Here is a 22141-nt window from a genome sequence, read left to right as displayed (position 1 = left end):
GGCTGAGCTTTGTGCTTGGAAAAATATGCACAGAATGTAAGTCTTTTTACCTACTGTTTACACTTTTCAAATTCATTTCGTTATCAGCTGTCTGAAAAACCTAATTATTCTCCTGTCTTGTCTCAGTTTAAATTGAAGCGAATGAATGCTTCAAGCAACATTTAGTAGTTTCTACAGGACAGGGTTTGTCTACTCCACTTTTTAAGACTTTTCCATTATTTCTAACCTTCTCTTTAAAAGTATGTTGAGTTACTTAAATCAATCACTTAGGGAAACTCCTTAATGTGAATATGAATCAAATTATATTCAGATTGTGTTCACAAATGTCATCAGTCTGCTCACAAGAGTATAATTTCCTTGTTAATGAAGGTCAGTATTTGAAAAGATACTTTTCTTTGACTTAATATTTCTTGGTCAGTTGCATCTAATATACATATATATGTAAAATATATTTTAATATATATAAAATATATAAAGTTATAGATTTTATAAATTTATAAATTTTAATAAAATAGCTAAAATGTCCCTAAATCTCAGTATTTGAATTTATAGGTCATAAAGAAATATTAAAAGTTACTTAATATGCATATTAAAAACATGTATATATTTCAAATATAAAGCCCCTTTGGAAAAAAAAAGTACATGTAAGACAACTTGATGATTGCATGGTGGCAAAATTGAAGAAAGTAATTAGAACTCCTAGCTTCTAGATTAGTGTTCCTTTTTCTATACTCTTTTTTTTTTAAATTGAGGTTTAGTAGAAATTATAACGTTTGACTAGAAAATTATAGGAGACCTGAAAAATCAGGTCAAAGGCTTTCAAATGTCCTCTAACTTATAGGGAAGAAAATACGAAGTTAGGAAATATAGTTTAAGTTCAATTTGGTAACACTGAAGTTCTAGCTTATAATTTTTTTAAAACTGTGATTGTAATTGAATGGCTTACTCATGAATGTAGCAAACACTATCATTACCCAGGTATAATAATAGGCAAGTGCATCATTGCTTGGGGATTTTCCTCCAGTACAAATCCATACAGGAGCATTCTATTCCTTAATTGAGGGCTGGAATAATTGATGTCAAAATCAGACCAAGAAATTGAAAGAATTGACTGGATAATAAACTAAATTCAGACTGGAGTTTGGTTTGCTTCAGTGAAAGAAATCCAAGTGATTAATTAGATGAGTGGGAGAAGATGACTTTCCAATATGCAGGGAATTTGAGTAGGAAAATATAAATATTCAAACCACTTACTTAAGTAAAAAAACTTCGGGTGGTCTCTTTCCTAAATCTCAGAAGCATGTTTAAGAATGTGTGCCAGAATCTACGTTTCTTTTATAAAATGCCAGTTCTCCTCAAACCTCAAAGACTTATTTGAGAACAAGGAATACGAACCCTTATGCTAACTACATTCATCCTGAAGCAATCCTTCCACACAGGATATTTGCCTGGAAACAAATTTACTGTATTTTGTAGGCATATTCTGAAGCCAACATCAACAGTGACATCAGCCACAAGACATGTCTTAGAAACATAACTTTTAAAAATCCTCTTCTATATGTGTGTTAAATACTAGATGTATCTCTAAGAAAAAAAATGTAATGGCCTAAATATGCTTCTATCTATCAATCTGTCATCGTTATCTATCAATTTAGATTGAGAAGGCCATTCATTAAATGTGTCCACTTGATGTTTATGATATTTATGATGAAGTTTTGGAATTTTTCTGAAAGCTACAATTTTTAATTCAAATTTGCTGTAATCAAAAATACGTAATCATGTTACCAAGATCATTTATCTTCAGGGGTGAAAATTTGGAAAATTAGACAAAAGGGAAGAAAAGAAAAGCTACCCATAATTCTGCCATAGAAATTGGGTCATACTATTTAAAAAAAATCATTTGAAGGACTGTTTAATAAACAATAAGCAAATTACCTTTAATTACTGAACCAATCTTAATTGTTTTAAATTTAGATTATTTCTAATTTTTACTGTTAAAAATAATGGTAACATTAACATCCTTCTGACAAGTATAATCAAAATTATTTGCTAGCTGTAGAGTTACAGGGTCTGAAAATATGCAAAGATCCAGAGTGTATTAATAAGTATAGCTAAACCATACTCAGGAATGTTTTTGATCAACTGATACTTTCATTAACAGCATACAAATAGCTTTTTCTCCCAAACCTCACAAACATTGAGCATTAACATCTTTGCCAAACTAACAACAGATTCTCCTCTTAATTTTCGATTCAAAATGTTTAACATTTTTCTTCACATTGTCTTGTCATTGAAATCTGATTTGTTGTGGATATTGTGCTCATGAACTCAGATTTTCTTTCTGATTTCTAAGAACTGTTGATGGGCTACAATTTTAGCCATTTCTCCTATATGTTGCAAATATATTTTTCCATTTTATTAATAGTCTTTCTAGTCTATTTAGGCATTTTTGTTGTTGTATCAATAAAATTATATAATATAGATGATATAATACATAATGAATTATACAAGTATTCAACTCAGTTATCATCCTGTGCTTTTATAGCTTCATTATTTTACATTTATATTTCATTCTCTACATGTATTTTTGTAAGGTATCATATAGGAACCTATTTTTTTCAAATAGCCAGATATTACATTATTATTGAACAATCAATCCCATCTGTATTAATATGAAAAGTCATTTTTATAAATTATTGTAACTTTTTGTTTTTTTCTCTTTCTGAGGCAGGGTCTTGTCTCACTCTGTTGCCCAGGCTGGAGTGCAGTCACACAATCACGGCTCACTGCAACCTCTGCCTCCCGGGTTCAAGTGATTCTCCTGCCTCAGCCTCCCGAGTAGCTGGGATTACAGACGTGCGCCACCACACCTGGCTAATTTTTGTATTTTTTGGTAGAGATGGGGTTTTGCCATGTTGCCCAGGCTGTTCTTGAACTCTTGGCCTCAAATGATTCACCCACCTCGGCCTCCCCAAGTGCTAGGATTACAGGTGTGAGCCAACATGCCAGACCTATTGTAACTTTTTAACTTAAAAATAGTGAGAGAGATTCTTTTAGGGTCAAAGTTAATCTCTGGCATACCCATTTGCATATTCATGTACAATTATCTAAAAATTGCTTTCTAGTGACCTTATGAAATGATTGGACCTTCCTCCAAGGTAGGCACTTAGAAACTTGATGGCTCATTTATTTATATGGGGACAAATGTTTATCAAAGTACGCTTTGATAAACTTTGGACACATCCTGGGATTATTTCCTACACAAAATAAAATGAATCTGACACACAGAAATGAAAATGAGTGCAAACAGTCCTAAGTGCAAGGCTATTATTCACCAACAGGACTTTTAATGACTGTTATAGAACAATAGTTATAAAAACTCAGAGAGACATACATGAATTCACAAATATATTTTGAACCAAAAGAACCAAAATCATTCTCTGCATGTATTTTTGTTTAATCTTACGATATATATATATTGGAACAGTACTTAACCAAGACACAATCCTATCATTTATTTCAGGAGAGAAGAAATAAAAGGATGCAGATCACACATCATTTAATTTCATAAGATATAAAGTTAGCAACCCCGTTACCTTTACTCTTTTCACAGTTACCCATACTTCCTGCAGACTTTATTCTGTGCGGTCTGTCTTTGTGGCCAATGACAAGTGAAACATGGAGGCTGATTGGTTGAAGGACATGGAAGGGTATGGATGGAAAGGGGAAGAGAAGTTCCAGTCACAGTGACACGGTGATGAGAAGATGGCCAATAAAATGTCAACTTACCAGACCCAACTAAAACAAAACAAAAAAAGAAAACATGGAATAAATAAAAATAAGGAAACATAAAATGAAACAGAAAAGTAATAAGATTTGACTTAACAATGATTCTTCTTTTAAGATAAAAAACATGTTAATATTTGAATATATGGCTCACACTGTCCATGGATGAATATTTGTTAGCATTTTAGGTATAATCATGGTTAATTTAAGAAAAATAGAAATGAAGCTTAAATTCTCTACTATGATTAAATGGCAGAGCTACAATGAATGAGAGCTATAAAATTATAAAACATTTTAAAATAACTTTACATTTTGCTACCAGATGACAGGTTAGAGAACTAATATGTAATGGGTTTAAAAACATTATAAATCTTAGCTGCTAAAACTACACAGAAATCAAAAATTGAGTATTTTAGAAAAAAGAACATTAAATCCCACAACTCCATCATCAGTTCAATTTTTAAAAGATGTATACTGCCAATAATATTCTATGAAACTGAAATCCATGCTTCTCATACACAAATAGGCATGAGTCACCCTGGTTAAAATACAGATTATGATTCTACAGGTTAGCGGTGTGACCGGAGATTTTGCATTTCTAACAAGCATCCAAGTTTTGCTGGCCCATAACCATAAATTGAATAGAAAGCCTCTAAAAAGGTGTTGCATTTAAATTCTTGCATATTTTTAATTGAGATGGTGCATAGAAAAAAGTGAATAAATTACGAGAACTAAGAAAACTTTACAGTCTTATCTATATAAATCATAATTACATTTTGTTTTCAATGTTGAAGCATTAGGCATCTTAATAGAGAAAGCTCAAATAATATATATTTAAAATACTGGAAATGGTTATTTTGTTTCTTTCTATTTTATAAGCAAATATAATTACCGTCAAATGTAGAACTTTTTCATAATAGACCCAGTAGAAACCTACAATATATTTTACTCAAATAAATAACTTCCATAGCTTTCAGCAAATCAAAATTAATTAGACCTGATACACATTCCTATAGTTTAAATAAATGCTAAAGAATGTTGTTGTTAAGTGGTACAGTTATAAAGCAAAGATAAAATTTCTCTTGCATATTTTTGTCCCATATGCAAAATTCAAAGGCAATTTAGAAACGTTTTTAATTCACACATTCCCTTCAACAGGAGTGAAATAATGTCTTTATTTTTCATTACAGAGAAAACAAAACTAAGCATAATTTTTCACTCACTCAAGTTAGAAAAGTTAAAAAAGAAACTTTCTCATTTACACAGGCTTAATGTTTATTATAGCATCACCAGTTGTGCTACCCAGATTCAAAAACACGGAATGGATAGAATGTGGTTACATTTCTTGACACCTTATAGATGATGCCTTTTAAATGACAGTAAGAAATATTTAGGCACTACAAAAGAGAGGACCTGACAAGCTGTAACAACAGAATTTTTCTTTGAGATAACAAAAAGTTGTAGGATTATTGTTTGGATTAATCTGTGAAAATAAATTTGATCCCATTAGACTGAACCCTTATTTAAAGTCAGAAAAGTAGAGAAATAAACCCTTAAAGTTAGAAAAGTAGAGAAATGATTCCTAAATATTTTCACGTATTTTCAATATTTAAAATTCCTAAAACATTTCAAAAATATATTTAAAAACAAAAAAAAATGGAAAGCACCTAATTTAAAAATTTTAAAGCACCCTTTTCTTGCTTATAGTTTTTACTAGGCATCAACCCATAGGAGTAGAATTCTTTTATTAATTAAAATCCAATGGGTTTAAGAACTTTAGGCTGGGGTGTGGGGATGGGGGAGGAACAGCATTAGGAGATACACCTAATGTAAATGACGAGTTAATGGGTGCAGCACACCATCATGGCACATGTATACATATGTAACAAACCTGCACATTGTGCACATGTACCCTAGAACTTAAAGTATAACAATAAAGAAAAAGAACTTTAGGCGAATGTATTTGCATATCACATCAATGACAGATGATAATTGAAAAATATTTTAGGCTGGGTGCGGTGGCTCACGCCTGTAATCCCAGCACTTCGGGAGGCCAAGGCAGGCAGATAATGAGGTCAGGAGATCAAGACCATCCTGGCTAACACAGTGAAACTCCATCTCTACTAAAATTACAAAAAGTTACCCAGGCGTGGTGGCATACACCTGAAGTCCCAGCTACTTGGGAGGTTGAGGCAGGGGAATCGTTTGAATCCGGGAGGCGGAGGTTGCAGTGAGCCAAAATTGCACCACTGCACTCCAGCCTGGGCAACAGAGCAAGACTCTGTCTCAAAAAAAAAAAAAAAAAAGAAAACAGAAAAATATTTTATAGCCTATTAAGGATCTTAAAAGTTATCTAAGAACATCATCTAACATAGAAGCTTCTAAAACATGAGAGGTTTTGGAGAGAAGTCTATCTTGAATGGTCATTTAAGCTTTTAACAACTCTGATTATCAAGAAATGAATCCTCTTATCTAAAGGAAAGCCTGTCTGTTCAGAATTTAACCCCCCTTTCATTTGTTCTACTTTCAGTAAACAAATAGAAGTCATTAATATGGACTATTTGAAAAAAATTACCATCCCTAACTTTCTCCGCTAAATAATAAATTATAGGAATTTATTTAAGTTTTCCTCATATTTCTCCTTTCTCTACATTTCTCCAAAGGTCAAGTAAAAGGATTTCCTTTCAATACAGAGAATATGGTCCTTTCTATGAAACAGGCAGATTTTAATTATTGTCCTGTTGGGCACGGCAGAAAGAATCAGAAAAAAAAAAAAAAAAAGCAGAGTAACTTGGAACATGTTCATTCATTATCTTCTAACATTCGACATTTATGGGAGGCTGCACTCCTACCCTTCTCATAGCCCTTCTCAACTTCATTCCTTTCTGCTTTTAAGGTTGGAAGCACCTGTATCCGAAGTCCCTTTTCTTGCTAAGAGAGGGGAAAAGCCCGTCTGTTTCTGTCTCTAATAAAATTATAAAATGTTGGCACTGGAAGTGACCTTAGAACTTATCAGACTAAACTTCTTTTGCATGAGAAAACAGAAAACCCAAATTGTTAAAGAACTTTAACAAGGTCACAGGCGGTTCACCATAGACTGGCTTCTAGGCCTCCTGACAATATCCAACTCTCTGTACAAATTTTCCTGCTGGCTAATCAATTAGTGGTGAAGACTATTCAATAGGATACAAAATACATTTGATTTTACTTTTAAACTGCCACAAATAGTTGTTTAACCTAAAATCATTACAACCAAAATCATTACTACATGCATATATATATAAACTGGTTTTAAAGAATTCATGATGTTAAAAATATTTTAAGAATATTTAGTTATAGTTTAAAAAAGAACTGGAAACTAACAGATGATAATACAGACTTAATGCTGCTTGAAAAATTTATTTTTGCAATTAAAAAGTACTGCAATCATTTTTAAGGGTAAACCAATTTTAATTATTTCATCACTTGAAATCTTTATGTTGAACAAAATATCCATCTTTTTTTAAACATCAAAACAGTATATTTTGACAAGAACCCCCCCGTCTCTCTCTGTCACACACAGACACACACAGACACACACACACACACACACACACACACACACACACAGCCACTACCATTTAGAATAAAAGACTTTCTTCCTTTTTGAATGTGATATCATAGGTTCTAAATTATTTATTTGTTTTGAAATCTTTTGTATACTAAGAATATACATTGCTCAGACAGTAATCTTCAGGTATAAATAAGATAAGAAGAGAGAAAGGAAGTAAAAGAAAGGAAGGAAGGAAATAAAGGAAAGAGGGAGGGAGGAGGAAGAAGATTCCTCTTTTATCTTCTATCTGCTTGTCACATTCAGGAGACATGTGTATGAGTCAGAAAGATGATAAATGTTTGGAAAAACATTATACAGAGGTTGGAGGAAAAGACCTTTTTCATCTAAAGAAAATAAGTTAGTTGAACAGATACTTAAGAAGTCTTCAGATTAGGTCTAATAAGTACCGGGACCAGCCAATTTTTATACCTACCAAGGCCCCAAGAAAGGATGACAATCGGCCTACATAACAGCGTGAACAACTTAAAGAAAGTCTAGAAAAGAAGCAGTTAACAGAAAAGATCACTGAACCATGAATTGGTTGCCAACTATGATGTCTCTAGAGGTCTTTTAAAATAGGATTTATTTCCATTAGGCCACAACAGTTTAGATATAACCGTGTCTGGCAAAGGGACAGAGAAATTGAATCTTAAAGCGCTTTCAGGGCTATGATTTTAATTGTATGGACATTCAGAAGCATTTAATTTTTAAAAAATATAATGACAGAAGATTGCTACAGTATTTGGGTCTAAAATAACTTAAGTATTACAAACTCCTAGATTGACTCTACAGAATATGTTATTGTAAAGCGAATGTATCTGCAATAGGACTAATCCTATTAGTAAATATCAGAGAACAGCTGCTTTTTTAATGGGCTAAATATGAAGTCATCTCGACTATGGAATTCTTTTGCTAATGCATAGATATAAGTTTTCACTGCTAGTAGCTAAATTCTAATGAATCTTTAAATTGAGGCGATTTTTTCCCCATTCTCATCTACAGTACTTTTGAATGCAGAGCTCAGTTAACACATCTGATACACTAGAATTGTAAATACCACATTCCAGAGAATACGAATGGAGTAAGGTAGTGAGTTAAATAAAAACTTTTGGAAGAAACACATTTTTATTCAAATACAAGAGCCCAAATTCTCAAGGAGTAAAGCTATCTATATTTGAACTGACAAAATCCAGTCACTGGTATGTTGGAAAAATATACATAGATACTCATGAATGACAATATCGCTAACAATTAAAAACTCTCAGGATATTTTAATACTAGGTATGATTTCTTTTGGGGGAAAAGATTGAGTTTAACTTAAAAGCCTGTCATTATGTCTTTCAACTTTTAAGACATAACAATAAAGAGATAAAGGAGGCCATTTTTAGAATATATTTAATGGATACATAAAATACTATGAACTTTTCACCTCCTCTTAAATATCTCACATTATTCTGTAGAACAATGGTTCTGGAGACAATTTTTGCTGTCACAACTGATGTGGGGAAGAAGGGGAAGGCAGAGAGCTACTAGCATTTAGTGGACAGAGGCCAATGATGCTGATAAACATCCTACAAAGCCCAAGACGACCTCCCAAAACAAAGAATGATGTAGCACAAAATGTCAACAGTGCCAGGATTCAGAAGCCCAGCTGTAGATGAGCTATTCAACTTAAAGCTTATCAGAATACTAACATACATTTATTTCACCCCATATATACAAAGTACCTTGCACAATGCCTGATATATCACAGGTACTCAGAAAAGGTTAGTACTCTTGCTCTTATTCTTCCTTTCTAAAAATATTGTCATTTTCCCAAAAAAGCAGTTAACAAACGTTGGTGGTTACTTGTCTACAAAGGAATCCACAATTCAGATGTAACTACCCAGCAATCTATGACAATGTGCACGTCACCCAACACATATCTTAGGACTGTAATTTTGATGGTAATATTCCCTAGGTCCACTTAGAAAGCCAGAAACCTACATCTTTCCCGTCTTTCCTCCTGGAAATACACAATCAACCAGCAAATTCCATGTGTTCATACTGTAACCATTTATCCATTCCATCTACTCCTTCTCTCTTTATTGCTGCCATTCTGGCCCAAGCTATTCAACAGCACTCACCTACTATTTTGGCCTTTTCCAGTCCAATCTTATGATGTAGCCAGAGTGATTAAAACAAAATAAAAGGCTAGGCGCAGTGGCTCATGTGCTTAACACTGTAATCCTAACACTTTGGGAGGCTGAGGCGGGTGGATCACTTTAAGGTCAGAAGTTCGAAACCAGCCTGGCCAACATGGGGAAACCCTGTCTCTATTAAAAATACAAAAAAAAAAAAAAAAAAAAAATTAGCCAGGTATGGTGGTGGGTGCCTGTAATCCCAACTACTTGGGAGGCTGAGGTAGGAGAATTGCTTGAACCCGGGAGGCAGAGGTTGCAGTGAGTCGAGATCACGCCACTGTGCTCCAGCCTGGGTGACAGAGCAAAACTCCGTCTCAAAGTAATAATAATAATAACAATAATAATAATAATAATACAATTACACTTTGTTTTTGCGTTTTGTTTTTTGCTTAAAATCCTTCAACATGGTCCCATTGCTTTTAAAATAGAAAACTAAATTCTTAACGTTGCCTTGCTGTGTAACAATTCAGTGTCTTCTCGTATCACGTCTTCTCCCTCTCCTCGACCCAGCCCTACTGGCCTTCTTTTAGTCCTTGAGTACACCACACACCCTGTTGCCTCTAGTTCTGTTTATACTGTAACCTGGGATCTTCCCCTTCACCCATATAATTACTATTCAGTCTTCAGAGCTCAGTTAAAAAATTACTTTTTCAAGAAATTATCCCTAAAGTGAACTAAATCATATCAGAATGCTACCTATTTTCATTCGCAACCTTAACTTTCCTCTCAGAGCATATATTATAGTTAAAATTATACATCTGTGTGTTTTACGTCTCTCCAAAATTAGCCTGTGTGTTCCATGTGAGCAAGTATTTACTCATTTTGTTTGCCATTATTTCTCTAGAACTTCTCAAGGTGAGGCTGCTACTCACATTTTAAATATCGGTTGAAAGGTAGAAGAAATGACAATAATGTTCCAATAGCCCAGTTGAAAGCACTTAGTCCTATTTTTAAGAGTCCATTTTTCATATTCTGCTGATACTATAGATATTTGTGTGTATCTCTCTTCTTCGCTAGGCTATAATAAGCTCTGTGAAGATGGGATCCGTGTCTTATTTATCTGTACATTCTTCATAGTACCCAGCGTACTGTTTTGTACATAGAAAGTGCTCAAGAATTGGTTTATCTGAAAAACTGGAATGTCTGTCTTTAAATGGCATATTTCATGGAGGGTCCAGAGTTAAGGTACATGATGACAGAATGATAACATTACTCAACTGGTAGTTAAACAACTTTGGATCAAGATCCTCTCCAAAAGGAATCAGGTCTGTGATCCTGCATAAATTACATAAACATTCTCCATCTCAGTTTAATAGTAAGAAGGCATCAGTCTTAGCTAGCTGTGTGTCAGATCATATATTAGGAACCCCTTCAGCAGTTCTGTAAGGAATTATTCAATATCTCGATTTAGCAAAAGAAAGAAAATGAAGAGTAAGTAAATTTCATAAGGTCACCTATCAGGTAAGACAGGGAGTATTGGAATTCTGCTGGTATCTCCAGATCTTTTTTTTTTTTTTTTGAGATGGAGTTTAGCTCTTGTCTCCCAGGCTGGAGTGCAGTGTTGCTATCTCAGCTCACTGCAACCTCCGCCTCCCGGGTTCAAGTGATTCTCCTGCCTCAGCAGCCTGAGTTGCTGGGATACAGGCGCCTGCCACCACACCTGACTAAGTTTTGTACTTTTAGTAGAGATGGGGTTTTGCCATGTTGGCCAGGCTTGTCTCGAACTCGTAACCTCGGGTGATCCGCCTGCCTCGGCCTCCCAAAGCGCTGGAATTACAGGCGTGAGCCACCATGCCCGGCCTCTCCAGCTCTTAAAATGTAAAAATAGCAACTTCTTACTACATGGGATGACTTGTTTGTAATTTTACAAAGAGTTAAACCTTACTCTAATGTAATTTTGGTTCTGAAATGTTTTGTCCGCATAACCTAAACAAAAGGACTTTTAAGAAGAAATGATTTAAATATCCAATATATGTATTGGTATATTAGATGGACATAGATACATAATTACTCTGCTCATATATGAGCAGTTCCATACTTATAAAAAGGTTTGGGGGAAAATAACTTGTTCTGCATTTTATTTTCTTACAGAAACAATGATAAAGCAGCCAATTCCACGTCTGAAAAGCGATGTGATGCAACATTTTAGAACACTCACTGTAAATGTCAAAGGCAGTGTGAAAGGAAACGCTTTATAAGCCCCCATCCATTTCTAAAGTTGAAAGTTTCAACAATCTAGCACAGAGTTATATGATTTAATGTTTATTCTCAAGAAACCTAAATCAGGTCAAAATTATTTGTTATCAATTACATTTAGTGATTAAGTACATTCTGGGGGAGTTAAAAGCCTAAGGAAAACCACAAAAGCACTCCTCATCTCTTCACTAATGACCTAAAAGGCACTGTGTGAAATGACTATTTCACCATCCACAAAATAACTTTTAAAAGCGTCTTTGTAAAATGGCCTATCTATCAGGTTTAATTGTGCAATGCTCTAAATCCTCTCCTAATAACATCGACCACACAAAATAAATGTCCTAAAGCTAACTTTAACAACCATTTATGGATTTTCCTACCCTCGTAAATCTGTTATAAAGCAATTACTCAGCTATATTTTGTCTTATACTTATTTTAGTATTTTCTGCAGGTGTGTTTATACTGGCACATTATTTATCAAGTCATGAGAGAAACACTTTAAAAGCAAATTAAAGTGCTCATGGTATTTTAATCAGTTTTGCAAACTTTGGGTATACTACACAGTGTGAACTTCTAATTTATACAAAATATTTTTAAAAACTAAAATAAAAAGAATTGTTTTGTATTTTTAAATTACAAAGATAAGGCTCAAAGGACACCAGATGCTATGTAATTATCAAGTGTAACTACTCTAATGATGACCCTGATGTTTGGTATTTGCGAAAACGATTCACCAGTCTAAAAACAAGAATTCTATTCAGCCTAATGATTCATGCTGTGTATATCTATCAAAATATTTAAAACCACAGCAAGCAAATAATAAAAAAATCCATACATATGGATTCATAAACAGTCACATTTTTAGTTATCTTGTGTATTTAGTTTACTCAAGATTCATCATAAGGTAAAGGTGTTCTTCATGTGAACAGTCTGCAATTATTCTCTTTTAAATAATAAAATATCTTGATCACTTTATGTGCAAACACTTCTGGATAAAATACAAAATATTATGTGAATCAACTTAGAATTAACTTTTTCACATTGAATGATACTAACTCTGACAAAACAATTCCAACTCTTAAAATTATGTGAGGCTGTTAAAATGAACATTTTAAAATGTGCTATCTCTCAATGATAAGAGCAAAAAAGTAATTTATTTCTCCAAATTTCATTCTCAGGCTGAGCAGTGGAGATTTGATATATCCATACAACTCAATGACATTTTTCCACATTGATGCCATTATTTCAGAATGTTGGTTTGGTTACTAAAGACAGTTGCTCAGTTATGCATCTATATAACTGGGCAGTGAGAAAACCTTACCCACTGTTATGTAGACGAATAAATCACAGTAAAACTCAGACCATCATGGAAGGCCTATGATGTGCTATTTACTAGTGTGGTGCTGTGTCATTATTTGTCACTGAATCATCTTATGTATCAATTATTTCTTGTACCTGACTGCTCGACTTATTTCTTCAAATATTTGCCTGGTGCGAACAATTAAGAGAGCATTTCAAATTCTCTGTAGGAAGACCATGAAGTGAATGCCTTTCTTTTGATTAATTTTTATGATTTATATCTGTTTTTTTGAAATAACTGAAAGCAACCCAAAATCTTTTTTCGTGGATGAAAGAAATCTAAGAGAATCCCACACATTCATCAATCGTTAGGGTTACAATGGCTGTTTCTCTAAGCTATAAGTACACAAGAAGTTCTTTACTTTATTCCTCTAGGGAAAAACAAAACAAAACAAAACAGCCAAGAATCATAGGCCAAAAAGCTACTGGGTCTCAATCAAATGAAACAGCATAAAGAAACCCAGCAGGAGTGGTGCTCAGCATCCTATTTACGCCACTGGATCAGAACAGTTAGGAGAGGGAGTTATTCTCACAAATCACTCTCTTGTTAAATTCTGTAGTGGGACTTCATTAAATCTCTTGGTTGATGGCATTTTACTTGCAGCCTGCTCACAAAGAGCTCAACTGGCAATACTGATTCTTCAAAAGTTTCCATCACATCTTGTCTTTTTCGGTTTTCTTTTTACCATAACAAATCTCTTTCCCCATCAGCCCCCCTAGTCTTCAGTTGAAAATTTTTTAATCCTTATTTTAACTCCAAAATAAACAAGAAGAAGAGGAGGAGGAGGATGAGGAGGAGAAGGAGAACAAAGACACACAAACCTCCACAACAAATCCCTTAAGGGTAGCATTTTGAATAAGACTCTTGAGATTAGTATTAAGAGTATCCATACATACAAGCAGTGGTAAATATATATTACATTGAATATGTGTGTATATACATATATCTACCCAATATATATAAATTTAATATATATATTTACTACCATTTTACACACACACATATATATATAAAATCCTCCAACCCCTGAAGCACTGCCTACTGTAGCACTAGTGACTTTAGTAGGCATCTGTGGATTATTGCCATATGTCCTTAAGAATCATTCCCTAAAGAACCAGTCTGCTATGTCTTGTCAGAGTCTGGCAAAAGCAGCACACACATATCAAGGTTCTTAAAATTGTCAAATAAAGCCTTGGGGGGGTCTCATAATATGTGTTTCATCAAAATGTTGATGAACTCACAGTTCTCAACCAAGATCTTGGATTATACTAAACCTAAGCTGACTCTGCAAAAAGGTCCCTTGACACTATTAGTTTTGGCTTTGACTCAAATAACCACGTTAATGGTCAGAAACAATGCACTATTATATTGCCAGATTTTCTCAAATCAGCAACTTAAGGAAACTGTTCCAACAAATGATTTAAATGAAGTCTACGTCAAAGAAAGGAAATTCAGAACTGAAGGACCCAGTTTTTTCTCTCATTACTTATTTTATGCCTAGCTATCATATGAGCTCCAAAAAGTCCTATGGATCTTACACAAAGATCTCATATGCTGACAGAAAGGTAAACATAGTGAACTCTATTTATGGAAACCACAGATTTACAAAGTAGGCCTTCTTTCCTCCGGAGGTGTTTCTGAATGCAAGTTTTTAAAAGTTTATCCCCTACTGGCAATAAAGTCTACAGTAAGCTATATTGTTTCACTTTTACCTAAATTTTAATTTTACAATCTGAAATACTTATCTAATGGTTCATTAAACACACACACACACGCACACATACACACACACACACACGAGTCTGGACAACATAGTGAGACATCTCTCCAAAAAAAAAAAAAAAAAAGGGAAAGAAAAGAAATTAGGCAGGCAGGCATGGTGGCACGCTTCTGTAGTCCCAGCTACTTGGGAGGCTGAAGGGAGAGGATCGCTTCAGCCCAGGAGGTCAACGCTGCAGTGAGCCATGATTGTGCCACTGCACTCTAACCTGCGTGACATAATGAGACCCTGTCTCAAAAAAAAGTAGTCATACATTCACATAGTATGTTACATTAAGATTGGCACGTATCTTGATTATTTTCAAAGTTGCTAATTCACATGTTAGAAGATGATTAAATGCACATTTCTTTTTGTGGATTATGCCTTCTGATCCATTTTTTTCCAGATTAAATTATATTGGAGTTATTTCTGAGTACAGTATATCTAAATTTGTTTATATTCAGTTAATTCAATTGTTCCATTATATGGACTACATGGAACAGGCAGTGATGAGATTCAATGTTATTCGTTCTATCAGGAAATTTAGCAGCATTGAACATAGCAGGGAGGGATAGTAATTATGTTAAAGTAAAATAATAACCAAACTTCACATTAATCAGCTATAAAAAATGTCAAATCTCTATGGACAAAATAACAATTAACAGGGACCTGATGAATTTTTAATTTTGTTTTGGAAGAAGCTGAGAAAAACAATCATAGAAACAGTAACAACAATTGTATTTGCGTAAGCACCCCATAATCCACAACCCACTTTCTTGGGAATTCAACTATTTTATTCATTAGTTGATTTTCCTATTAGCTGATGGATATTTGTATTACACGTACACTTATTTTTCAACAGATGAGAACGCTGAATCTCAGAGAAGTTAGGCAATTTGTCTAGGATTCAACAACTGGTGTGTATCAGGATAAGCACTTAATTCACTCACACAGAAAATGTTACAAGAACATCAAGGTTTCTGTGATGGTTAATTTTATGTGTCCATTTGAGTGGGTTAGGGGATATCCAGACAATGGGCAACATGTTATTTCTGGGAGTGTCTGTGACGGTGTTTCTGGAAGAGATTAGCATTTGATACTGTTAACTGAGCAAAGAAGACATGCCTTCACCAACGTGGGCTGGCGTCATCCAATCCGTTGAGGGTCCAGGTAGAAAAAAGGCAAATGTGCTGTCTCTTCTGGAGCTAGGACACACATCTTCTCCTGCTCCCCCAATGTTAGAATTTTGCTCTTAGATTGAATTACACCACCTGTTTTGCTGGTTCTTCACCTTGTAGATGGCAGATGGTGGGAATTCTTGACCCCCCATCCCAATACTTACAATAAATCTCTTCTTATTATCTCTATATGCTATTGAGTGTGTTTCTCTGGAGGACCCTAACTAAAATGATGTCTCTGAGACTGCAGTAAACAATGAGACTAACAAAGCAAAGTCAGCAAAGTGTGTGCCTAAGGAACTCACAGTCAAGAAGTTCAGACGTTGAAATCCCATTAAGGGCAGTAGTAGCATCCTGCTACTGGGTAGGTGAATGGGAAATACCTAACTCTCACTCGGATGGGGAGTGTCTGAAAAGCTTGCTGGAGGATGCTTATGTGAATCAAGTTCAAGAATAGGAGTAACTAGCAAGTAGAAGATGGGGCAGGTGGGGCTGGGGCATTTTAGACCAAGGAGCCAACATAACATAAAGCCCAGAGATAAGCTACGTGGTGGTGTATACACGAAAAAAATACAGGAAGATAGCATATTATACTGAAGTGAGTAGCAAGAAAGGAGGTTAGCATCATCAAAAGTATTTTGGATCTTACCCTGGAGAGATGGGAACCATGGAAATCATTTATGGAAGGAATTAATATAATTAGAACTGTGTTTTAGGTAGATAATCTTCTTAAAAATCTTTTTTAAAATTATTAAAAAAAATTTTTTTAACACTGCGTCATACTGTGTTGCTTAGGCTGGTCTCGAACTCCTGGGCTCAAGTGACCCTCCTATTTTGGCCTCCCAAAGTGCTGGGATTATAGGCGTGAGCCATCGTACCCAGCTTTTGTAGGCAGATTAATCTGTTGTGTGAAGAATAGATTCTATGAGACAAGGTGGAGGCAAGAAACCTGGTTAGAAGTTAATAGTTTCCCGGAGAGATGATAAAGGCCTAAAATGGAGCAATGATAAGAAGGTAAGGGAGGTGGTGAGAGAGTTGAGAAATAGGTAAAAGGCAAAATAAGTAGGATTTTGTGATGACCGATTAAGAGTAAGATACGGGAAAATGGGAGCATGAAGGATAGAGTAAAGCTGTCGACTGGCTGTGTGTCTGCAGGCTGCATTGCCAACAAGCGAAATAAAGAATATTCGGGAATTCAGCTTCTGATGTCTGGTCTGCTCTTATTTTCACTTCTTCACTATTATATTCTGCGAAGTAATGCTTACAGACTGAGTTAGTAGAAACTTAAAGGCTCAGACAAACCTCTGACAGCTGCTTCTTGTTTTACTGAAAGTTATAATTACTCTTCAACTCTGAGTTCATTGGGACAGTAAATAGGGGTCAATCATAAACTGCGGTGTCCTAGATATTTCAGCAAAGTTTCTTTTTTGAAGCATGTAGTTTACTAGCAGCAAGGAAAGAGGCTCTAGGAAACATCCCATTAGTAGCAATTAAGTCAGGCAAAAGACAGCACGGGTCCTTTTTTCTGTCTTTGTGTCTCCCTTGCTGCATGTCAATCTCATACGTGAAGGCTCAGACTCCCAGAAGCTGTCACTGGCTGATCAGTCCTAACGAGAAAGTGTTATGCTCCTTCACTGCACAGTTGGCATTAATACTTAGGGGAAGCATCAGACAAAATAACAATTCTACAGAATAGAATAGAATGCACATTCTTTTGATGTTTTAACATTCCTATTGTATGTCAACAATAAATTTAAAGAAATAGCCACATAATTCATGATACTGTATTTTATAGTTAAAAAAAGCTGATAAAGTTGAGAGACTAGAGTGACTTCACATCAAAAGAAGAAAAATGGACAAGCTCTTATGAGAGAAGAGCTGGGATTTCACAGAAATCCCGTTCATCTGATAACAGAGCATCATCTGGTTTGGCAATGTTTGGCACCTGCCTTTTCTTTGAACAGAGCTTCAAAAATTGACCCATCCTGTGAGAAGCCTGGAGAGGAGTATAGTGGGGTGTGAATTGAGATCTAAACGTACTGCTTCCTGTGACTGGCTGGCCCTGCACTCAGGCCTCAAGAGAAATGAGAAGACTAAGTGTCTTTTAGTTCCTGTTGTGAGAGAGACAAACACAAATGGGATTGGATTTTCTTATATTTCAACTCAGGGAGATAAAAGGTGATGGCTCGGGAAATGGTTGGTGTACGGAAGTCTGTGTTCAGGCCGTTTTCGGTTCGGTTTCCTGTGACTGATGGGACACAGCGATGGGAACATGATCACTCTGGTGATAGAGAGTCACAAATTTACTTTGGAAATGAAATTGTGACAGTAAGAAGAGCTGCTTTATCTGTGAAGTTACAAAAGGAGTGGAAAGATTAATAATGCCATCTAGTTTGCCCTGTTTAAGCAATGAGTATCATTGAAGCAAGGAATCACAAGAAATCTTAGAGGCTGAGGACAAACTCAGAAACAGGAGAAACTCAAACTTTAAACCATGTGGCTTTATCACCTATCTTTCTTTTGGAATAGCACTCCTCAAAAATGGAATAATTTAAAAAGCCACCAAGATGATTGCCATTGAAAGTAAATAATTTATAAATTTTATAGGGTTTGTTATTAATAATAGAAAAAATAGAATTTTTTTCCATTTTTAAGTATTTTGAAGCTGTACTCACCACGCTTTTCCTAAAGTCTACTTCAAACAAAGAAAAAGCATTCGCTTTTCTTTTTAAATTAATCATTTTAGTTTAAAAATAAAAATAGTAATTTAATTTGACCATCATCTGATTCTAAGAACCTGAAGGCCCACCTGGTAAGCATCTAATAAATACGTAATGGATTTACATTAAGATAGCAAAATAATATAAAACAAACCTGCAACCATTCTTGAATACCAAGGGGAGGCATACATTTTAGCAGTTTCAATGACATGCTGTTTAAAAACGTGGCAGGGTGCCTCTATGCCATCTATGTTGTTCTTGTTAGATTTTACCTTTTATAGGTATGTCACAACCTATAAAATTGTGATAAATACTGTAGTATATATCTTTTTGTCTTAAAAGATGGAGCCATTATGCAACACAAAACACCACTTCAGTGAATAATTCATTCCTACCAAGACAGAGCCAGCTATCCTGACACTCGTCAAATTGAGATGCTACAGTTCAAAAATAACAATGTAATAAACCAAACAGAGGTGATATGTCTTTAAAAAGATGCTTGATTTTGTTTGTGTATTTTAGGTTCACAAAAAGATTTCTTGAAAGAAAGGTATGTAGATATTATACACATAGAGAGGAAACAGGGATGCAGACAAACACTAAGTATAAATGTAACAACACTGATGGTTAACATTTATAGGTAACGAACCTTTGCTTAGTTTAGAAAATGATGTAATGTGAAGTTCAGGTTTACTGAATTTTCTGGCTGACTCAAAGTTAAGCAGAAACACTTTTCTGTTGTAATTACCCCAAACAGCATTGTTTCACTATTTTGTATTCGTCATATAATGAACAGTAATTATCCTTCAATAGGTCATTACTGCTGAGCCTTTGGGTCTCATTCTGAGAATTAGTTTCAATAATATACCAATATTGGTATACCATGTATACCAATTTGCAAGTTAAAGGAATCAGGATATTCTTTTTATTGCCCAAATATTTACAGAGCCCAGGAAAAATATATTTTTAGCCCAAACTTCGTAATATAACCAAAATTTTATTACTGTCTGCCTCTTTCCTAAGTACAATAAAACCTGCATTATTAAGTAATCAATATCTTATTTGATTCAATATTTTAATTCAACTTTGGCATTCCACTGGCCAGGGACAAGTAATCCCACGAATGTTACACCAAATGTGATACAGGTTTTAGTGGTGCAATTACCTTCTATTAACAGGGTGCAACCTCATATTTCATCCATGTTTTGGAATGATCATTAAGGAGATAAAGAAGTGTTTGAGGATATTTGCTCATGGATAATCTTACTAGTCTCTGTATGAATTGTGAGAAAGCACCACTATTTTACAGAGAGAAACAGAGGCACTGAGAATCTAAAAAATTAGAAAACAGTCACTCTTAGAGATAATGGAATGGACATTGTGACAAAACACCCTGGGCTGAATGTTCTTCCATGACAATAACACTCCAATGCACAGGTAATGCAATCTTTTTGATTAATTTTTCTTCCAAAATGGTCATAAATTTCAATAATTTATCTACTTATTTTCCAAAACTTCAATACATATCTAGGACTAGCTTCACTGGCGCCAGCAAAATCCAACACATTTACTATAATAGCCCATAAGGATTTTTATTTTTATTTTATTTTTAGAGGCAGGGTCTCAATCTGTCACCCAGGTTGGAGTGCAAGGCGGGGTTCGCAGCTCACTGCAACTTCCCACTCTTGGACTTAAGCCGTTCTCCTGCCTCAGCCTCCCACGTCGCTGGGACTATAGGTGCACACCAACATGTACGATTGATTTTAAAATTATTTTTTTAGAGATGGAGCCATGAACTCCTGGCCACAAGCATTCCTCCTGCCTCAACCTCCCAATAAAGGTTTTAAAAAATGAAAATGTAATGCTTTATATTTGAGAAATGTCTTTAATAATTTGTTACATAATAAATTGTCATGACAATATTAGTACTTCAGATTTTTCATTTACAATAGAAGAGCCACTGATCTAGAATTATCCAGAGCTACTATTTTTCTTGCCAAATAATAATTATTGAAATTAAGCAATAAAGCTATCAATAATAACACTCGTAAGTATAATGCTGTTTATTTACAAAATATTTACTGTATAACAGATAATATGTTAAATATCCTTATACAAAGACTGGTATTATTGTGTCCATTTCACATATGGGTCAACTGAGTTTCATGAAATTTATGTAAACTCTTCTAGGTTACATAGTAGTAAATGACAGAATCATGATTCACCTAAATTCTATCTGATTCCAATGTCCATTCTCTTAGCTACACCATTATCTTTAACACACTTCTTCTACCTTTCTAAGTCTCAAATTATAAAGACATTTGAAAAAAAGTCTTCTATTCTTTCTGTCAGTTCATCAAGTAACTCCTCATTCCTGAGGTTTGTGAAGTTGCTTGTTTAAAAATAAAAATAAATTTATGTGCTCCAACCTAGATCTCCTAAATTGGATTTTCTATAGGCCACGCTTGATAATCTGTATACTTAACAAGTAACCTCTGGTAAGTTTAAGAAACAGTGTCTAGCCCTAGATTTTACTCTGTTCCCTTTTCACCTCCATTCTTTTTAAAAAATACATTTCATTGTATATATTTAAAGTATACAACATGACGTTATGAGATACAGACAGTTAGACAATTACTGTGCTCTTTCAAACACGGGTCATAAGGCAGCATCATTCATAAATGCCAATCTCTTCAAATTTGATCAAATGGAGCCTACTGTTGGCACTCAGAATCAAAGCCACCAGAAGCTGCTTGAGTTTTCCCTAGGATGTCCCTGTGCTATTTCTTTCTTTCTTTTTTTTTTTTTTTTGAGGCAGAGCTTCATTTTGTTGCCCAAGCTAGAGTGCAATGGTGCAATCTCAGCTTGCTGCAACCTCTGTCTCGCAGGTTCAAGCGATTCTCCTGCCTCAGCCTCCAGAGTAGCTGAGATTACAGCCGCAAGCCACCATGCCCAGCTAATTTTTTTGTATTTTTTGTAGAAACGGGGTTTCACCATGTTAGCCAGGCCGGTCTCGAACTCCTTACCTCAGGTGATCTGACCACCTCGGCCTCCCATAGTTCTGGGATTACAGGCGTGAGCCACTGCACCTGGCCCCCTGTGCTGTTTCTACCATTCACGCAGAAGTCTGAAATGCATATTCACATTTCAAATTTATTAGATCAAGTGCCTACTAGAAGTCCAGTACCACGAAAGAAGCATGAAGAGTACACAAGCAGAAAAGCCACGGAAACCCCTAGAGTCAAGAGAGGAATCTTTAAAGACATATAGTCTAGAAAACAGCAGAATTTGGGATTACAAGAAGACCTTGGCAAAAAAAAAAGAAAAGAATTCTCAAATCAGGGTTCTTTTTAATGCTGGAATTAAC

At 34.9% G+C, this 22141-nt stretch overlaps 1 protein-coding gene across 1 annotated transcript in view; it reads right to left on the bottom strand.

The window, feature by feature from the left end:
• ROBO1 (roundabout guidance receptor 1) overlaps positions 1-22141 on the bottom strand; it is a 1000765-nt gene that overhangs the window by 92831 nt on the left and 885793 nt on the right. The window contains exon 8 of the mRNA XM_063661467.1: positions 3790-3798. Coding sequence (XP_063517537.1) covers positions 3790-3798 — 9 coding nt within the window. The remainder of the gene's footprint in view (positions 1-3789; positions 3799-22141) is intronic.

The sequence above is a fragment of the Pongo pygmaeus genome, chromosome 2 (genome assembly GCF_028885625.2).
Source record: "Pongo pygmaeus isolate AG05252 chromosome 2, NHGRI_mPonPyg2-v2.0_pri, whole genome shotgun sequence".
NCBI classification, from domain to species: Eukaryota; Metazoa; Chordata; class Mammalia; order Primates; family Hominidae; genus Pongo; species Pongo pygmaeus.
This window is presented reverse-complemented; position numbering and strand designations above follow the sequence as displayed.